Here is a 7325-nt window from a genome sequence, read left to right as displayed (position 1 = left end):
CATACAATTAAGAGATTAAACAAATTATATAACGGTAGCTAATAAAAACAATTGTTAGTAAAAATTAAGTGAAATGTGCAACCGTTACATATTATTCATAAACTATTTGCATTTCAAGCCATAATTGAAAGTAAGTAACTTAACTAAGAGTTACATCTAATTATTATTATATAGTGCGGATTAATTCTAAAGAAACATGCTTTTGCATATGGACAATTTATGTCGCTCTTTCATGGTTGACACGTAGTATGATGGTAATGACAATTGACAAATGATAGAATATTATATTTAAAGAATTATTTGTTGTAATTTAAATTAAGAGATTATTATATATATTTTATTTAATTATTATAAATTCTTGAATCGTGTTACATTTAGGTTCATGTCATTAATTATGCCAATTGTTATTTGATGATCATATAATTCGTATCTTTTAATTTCATAAGTTTTTGTTCTTGGAATACATTATGCATAGAAGCATTATTTTTAAAAATTTCTTGAGATAATTAGATTTAAAATGCTAAAATAAGCAACATTGCAATTTAATATAATAAGTTTAATATAATATTATCCGCGCATCGCACGGGTTCTAATACTAGTACTAGTTGTTTAAAATGGGAGAAGATTAGCCAAAATAGATCTGGGGAAAGAGGGAGCAGCGCACGCACCGAAACCAGAGACAGAGAGAGTGCATGATGACGAGTCACTCCTAAGACTCATACGCGTAGATGTCCAGCTGTCCGGCCACGGATTCCCCTGATTGCGTACACACCGGACCACCCCCTGGACCCCACCTCACTCGCTCACTCTCTCTCTCACACACTCACACACTAAAGAATGACATAACTCACCCCCAAAAATATATCCCCAATATTTTCTACACCCATCATTCTTACTCCATGCTCCTTTCTGTGTGTGGACTGCCTGTATGTAGTGAGAGAAAGTAAGAGAGAGAGAAGGTATGAGTGCGGGTCACGGCGGAATATTGAAAATGGATGAGAGAAATTGCACTCACGCACTCTGTTTCGCCGCTCATTGTAAACAAACCCACAAAGAATAATTGCTCATTGTGAACAAAAAAAAATTTTGCTCTTTATATTTCTAAGAGATCTCACATATTCGCGCAGTCATTTAAGGGACAAAATTTTCGAATGGCGAAGACAGGTGTAGTTGAAGGCGATCCAATTACTGTGGCGACTGCAAAGGCAGCAACAGAGTTGAAAAGAGAGTTACAGAGACTAGTTAAGGCTATTTTGTCTGAAGATGACATCAATGTGGACGCCATTGATAAAACTCATCAAACCCTTTTCGCCTTAAAAGACCTAAAGCTTAAACGACAGTCCTCGTTCAGGACTAGTCCTGATTCTGCCCGTGTTTTGCCTGATGAATTTCGCTGCTCACTTTCTAAAGAACTCATGAGGGATCCTGTTATCGTTTCCACCGGTCAGGTTAGTTCTAACATACACTGTCATAATTCACTATTGAAGATAATAATTTGTTGTGGTGCTTGATGTTTTTTTTCCTCGGTTCATGACCATAATTGTCATGGGTTTTTTAATTATGATTTATTTTTGTTGGGTGTGTTTGACCGATTTTGGAGGTTTGTGGAATTGTGGGGAAACGGTGGTTCTTTATTTTTATTTTCTTTCAATTTAGCCATTTGGGTTATTTTTTAATTAGGTTGAAAAGTTAATTATGATCTCTGATTAATTAGGTCTTATTAGGGTATAACATTGTGTATTTAATCTTTCTCCCTTGGTACGTTTCTTTCCATTTTCCTCGGTATAATGTTTAATTAAAAATAAAATCTTTGGTGTCATTAGAGTTGGGTTTCATGTACTTACATGTAAATCCAATTATGCTGTCTCATTGATAATCAATTTTGGTGATTTCATCAATTTTGTTGGACTTGGAAAGTATTTCAGTTTAATGGACTCCCGTACTGAGTGTCGAGCTTTTCCTAAATTTTTAAAATCAAATGTTGGTCTCTGTTCTTTCCAGTAGTCTGCTCGAAGGGCTTTTTTGATTTGTAGGTTGTGACTTAGTCTTTAGACATATTGCCGATATTTTGTTGGAATTTTGCAGACTTATGATAGACCTTTCATTCAGAAATGGTTAAAGGCTGGGAATAGGACGTGCCCTCGAACACAACAAGTACTTTCACATACAATTCTTACACCTAATCACTTGATTCGTGAGATGATCTCACAATGGTGTAAAAATAATGGGATTCAAATGCCAGACCCTGTTCAGTATCTGAATGATGAAGGGTCGACTGAAGCTGATCGAGATTTATTCTTCTCTTTGCTTGAGAAGATGTCTTCAATATTATCTGATCAAAAAGTTGCTGCAAGGGAATTACGTTTGTTAACGAAGAAAATGCCTTCTTTTCGGGCACTATTTGGAGAATCTGCAGATGCAATTCCTCAACTTCTGCGTCCCCTTTCTCGAAGCAATAGTGGTGTTCATCCGAATCTCCAAGAAGACATAATCACTACACTTTTGAATCTTTCCATCCATGACAATAACAAGAAGCTCGTCGCAGAGACTCCAATGGTTGTTCCACTTCTTATGGACGCATTAAGATCAGGAACGATTGAAACAAGGAGCAATGCAGCAGCTGCCCTTTTCACACTGTCTGCACTCGACTCTAATAAAGAGCTTATCGGAAAATCTGGTGCTCTGAAACCGCTGGTTGAACTCGTAGATGAAGGGAACCCGGTAGCGATGAAGGATGTCGCTTCAGCTATTTTTAGTCTGTGCATTATCCATGATAATAAGGCAAGAGCTGTTAGAGATGGTGCCGTGAGGGTTATCCTGAAAAATATAATGAATAACGTGCATGTCGACGAATTGCTAGCCATACTAGCAATGCTATCAACTAATCAAAAGGCAATTGAGGAAATGGGAGACCTTGGAGCAGTTCCATGTTTGCTTAATATAATAAGGGAGACCTCGTGTGCTCGTAGCAAGGAGAATTGTATTGCAATCCTTTACACAATCTGTTATACCGACAGAACCAAGTGGAAGATAATAAGGGATGAGGAGAAAACCTACGGGACAGTCTCTCAACTTGCTGAAAATGGTACAGCAAGAGCCAAGAGAAAGGCCAACGGTATTCTCGACAGACTGAACAGGGCTGTGAATCTTACTCATACTGCATAAAGAAGCAGTTGAAGCACAAAATCTGTAAATTCTGCTCCAACCTTATTAGCCTTTTTCCTTTCATCTATATATTGAGGCATGTTGTGGTTCGTTTGCGACCTTCCATTTTGTACATTCTATCTGAGTTTTTACAAGTAATAGTCATTGTGAATAATTACTATGAGGGAGTTTTTCTGTATAAATAAAATCATGGTCTTTTAGTTTGATTGAAAATAGATGCACAACACATGGTGCTTTTGGTTGATTGTTTGCATATCTAGCAGAAGAATTGTGGGCTCTTCTCCTCATATGCTACCAATAAGATTGTGACTGGTTGTGAAATAATTGTTCCACATGGCTCTCCTGTCTGTGGTGGGATATTAGCTTAAACTTCAATGGAAGTATCAGCAAGCAAGTGGGGTTTCTTTGATTTGTCTGCAAGCAAAAATGTGATGTTTCTACTTTGAATCTTACTGTGGAGGGTCAGATATGTTCCTTTCTTTTCTCCACAGTAATGGTAATAAGATCCACTGTCCACATGGCTCCAGTGGGGTTGTGTTACTGATGGCAAAAAACAAAAGGCCGATTCCTTCCTACCCCTTTGGTGGTGCTAGTGTTACTCTCACTTTACTTGCTTCTGGCTTTGAGTGAAAAAGCCAAAAACTCGAGACCAAAAGTTGAGGTGATTTCCCCAAGTATTGATGGGTAAAGTTATTCTGTATGTCTCAGGTAAAGTTACATATAATTAGAGTCGATTTTAAGCTTTGGTGGACAAAGTTATTTGGTATATATGTGTTAATAGATGGTAGCAGGTATCCGATGAAATAGTCAAGGTGCGCTCAAGCTGCTATAGATATCACCGGTCCAAACAAAAGCTAAAAATTAATTACCTTATCAGCGAATCAGGTTGCTCACTGTTGCTAGAGCATCTGTTTCTATGTCTGGTTCGATGGAGTGGGATACTATCCCTCCGTATCTCATTACTGATGTACTCGCGTTTGATTTGAATAATACATGATTAAAAAGCTATTTAAAAAAACTCACTTTGAGGTGTCATAAAAAAAATCCTACTATCTTGTACCATATCAAGGTTATGGATAAATGATTGTAGAATGTAGTTGGAAGAATACCGAAGGGGAAGAATATGCCCATATTCAAGGGTCTTGTGATATTTTGAGATGGTCCATCCAATGTGCAATGAAAATCACCTTTTTTCGTTTTTGGTTATAAAGTCTTCATTCCAACAGTAAACCACCAGCCTCTTTATCCTATCTCTTCACTCCCGTGGTAACCTTTTTTATTTTACCCTTTTCTGTTTGAAGTGGTCCCTGGTTGTGGCAACGTGCCGAGAATAAACTTTTCTTAATGTGGTGTCTGCCGGTACTAATTAGATGTTTAAGTTTGTTGTATTACATTAATGACGAGCAAGTGAAATCTCACGCATAGATATTAAGACTATTCAGATAGTGCAACTGTTTTAACAATGGCGGTGTAGATGAATTAATAGTAGTAAGTATTATTTAGTTTGGACGTATACGCAAAATGAGTGAGAAGTAAAGTGAGTGTATTGGTGTCCTAGCATCTAAGTACTATAACAGTTATTCCTCATGTCACGCTATGGTTTATCAATAAAGATTAGCAAGTGGGTAATCATGTGATGCTTTTCATTATGTAAAAAGAATATGGAATACAAGGTAGGTGGTCAACAGCTTTTTAAAGATTTCTGATTCCCCATATCCATTTTCTTCTTAGATGGAGGAATAAAGTAAAGAAGAATATAAAGGACAAAACAAGGAGTATAAGAGAAGTATTAAGTCATTGATGATTTTTAAACTCTGCAGCCTAGGGATCTGGCCTCGCACGTGCAATCCATGTGCTCCTCTTTGTAGCAAAAAGAATTGCTTTAACAGTGCAGGTGTCTGACCTAATTCCATCAATTATTTAAGAAAAATTTATATGTATCGAGTTTTCCATTAATTTATATCGTATATAGAAGCCACTTTTTTTTGTACTATTACTTTTTTCATCCTTCTCTCGTGAAAAAGTTTTCATGTCTTAGGGAAATATATGATTCTGAACCACAAACATGCAATTGTAAGCATGGAACAAAAATTAGTAATTAGCAAAATGGTAACGTGGAATAAATTTTTACTTACTTATTGCAAGTTCTAAGGTGTGACTATTTTATACTCTCCGTGGTTAAATTTGGTGGATTTGTATAGTCAGACGAATGGCATTGGTATACTTGGTCGATTGATACTAATCGATTTAGTTAGTTGATTAATGATAATCCAGCTATCATGTTTATTTTGGCATATATATATATATATATATATTGTTCAGTTGTTGGAGTGTTATCGATCTGGAAGCGATTATTGCAGTTCACCACTGATTTTGGGATGATTTAGGCTTGATTTTAGCAACAAGTAGCCTAATTTTTGGAATTGATTATCATGATGAGACTAATTATATTTTATTAGCTGATTGTTGTCCACTTGATTTAGCGTTGTTCTGAAAAAGGTAGAACTTTTCTTTTTTGTTTCGAGTTTCCTAAGTTGTCTGTTTCTCGTCGAGGGTAGGTACATAAGCCCAATGTGCTTGTAACTTCACTATTTCAGTCTCAAGAAAAGCCCTTCTATTTCGGCTTTTCCCTCATTCTACTTTTCAGAGACCGCCCATACCTATTAAGTTATTAGCAATTTAACATATCAATCTAGATTTATTTTTGTTGTTCCCTATGATGGAAGAGAACAAATAAGACTTAAGTGACATATGGTGTATTTCGTTTCGGTTAACACGGCTGAATTACAAAGCCTTATGCAAATAGTTCTTATTTATTTAAAAACAAAATATTAATAGGGTAGTGACTCCAAGAAAGAAATATTAATTAATGATTCATATTAAAGAGGAATGTCATGAAGAAATTCAGCGATTCTATTAAAGAGAAAAAAATATATATGTTACGACTTTTCCGACGAATCATATATTTTACAATTTCATCAAGAAAAAGGGTTATCAGATGTTCTATTCGCATTTACTCTTTTTTTGTTTTTTGGTTATTGGTTCCGTTGTAGCAAAATGAAAAGCTTAAAGCCTCACAAAACTGTCGGCACAAGGCAAAAAGCCTTTTGAGAAAGATAACAAACTGTACCACTTATTATTTAATTAGTTTTGGACCACTTTTTGTATTACTACTATTTTATTTCAAGTGATTGGGATTACACTACTACAAACCAGGGCATGAGGAATCTTCAAGGCAAGAGCAAAGATCTCATATTCCCATTATCTTAAGGTCATGGCTAACTTTGAAAATCTTAGACGTCTTGATCTATGCAATTCTCTTCATAAGGGGATAACATTGTTTTTAGAAAGGAGCTTAAGTTATATATATATCTCGGTGTATGGAATTTTTACATCACCAAGTCCTTTTTATTATTGTAGCAGGTAATTCATCTTATTTTTAAGATTAGAAATCTTACATCTTAAAAGGCTTATCTATAGATATCATTTGACGTTATTCATACACTAACTATTTATATAACTTAAACTCCTAAAAAGTAAAAACAACATATCTCTGAATTGATTTGAACAATTCAATTTAGAATTAAAGTTCATGCATTTGATTAGTTTCCTAAAAGTTACAGACAAGCTTCCAAATCACTCTTTTGCGCTTGAAAAAAAGAAGTTAATATAGAGCTATGGAATCCAGCTATTATGATTAGAGATAATTTTGGAATTTGTAAAGTTAATAATGAAGAAAATGTTAGTGCCCTTTCACTTTCACGTATTGGAAGGTAATTAGACGCGTTATTACTGTGGAATTACTTTTCAAATCTAATCAACGACCATGCTAAAACACATGAAAGCAACTAGTCAAGCGCGTAACTCCAGTTGACAAGTTAAAAATCCACTTAAAATCAATGGTGATGTCCCTTTCTCCAGTTACTACTTTAGGACAATATAACTTCAAACTATTTTAGACATTTAATTGGTTCCTCTGTTATTATACATACAAAATTTATACAGAAACTAGTTGCTGTTCCTTTTCCAATTTTTTAATTTGCCGACAAACACCAAAAAGATCAGATTTAGCTACCACTTAAGAGATGAAGCTAGTGGATCTGCGGCCTCTGGGATAACACATTGACTCAGTGTTGCAGGCGAGCCTCGAGCCAATTGTA

The 7325-nt window shown here is 35.4% G+C and overlaps 1 protein-coding gene across 1 annotated transcript; it reads left to right on the top strand.

The window, feature by feature from the left end:
* Nucleotides 1–869: 869 nt before the first annotated feature.
* LOC104214052 (U-box domain-containing protein 9) lies at nt 870–3378 on the top strand. Its single transcript, XM_009763647.2, has 2 exons — nt 870–1448; nt 2086–3378. Exons 1-2 carry the CDS (start codon nt 1152–1154, stop codon nt 3163–3165), a joined length of 1377 nt encoding a protein of 458 aa, XP_009761949.1. The 5' UTR covers nt 870–1151; the 3' UTR covers nt 3166–3378.
* Nucleotides 3379–7325: the final 3947 nt, after the last annotated feature.

Source organism: Nicotiana sylvestris, chromosome 9, assembly GCF_000393655.2.
Source record: "Nicotiana sylvestris chromosome 9, ASM39365v2, whole genome shotgun sequence".
In the NCBI taxonomy this organism is placed as follows: domain Eukaryota; kingdom Viridiplantae; phylum Streptophyta; class Magnoliopsida; order Solanales; family Solanaceae; genus Nicotiana; species Nicotiana sylvestris.
The sequence above is the reverse complement of the archived record's forward strand: the minus strand, read 5'-3'. Positions and strand labels throughout refer to the sequence as shown.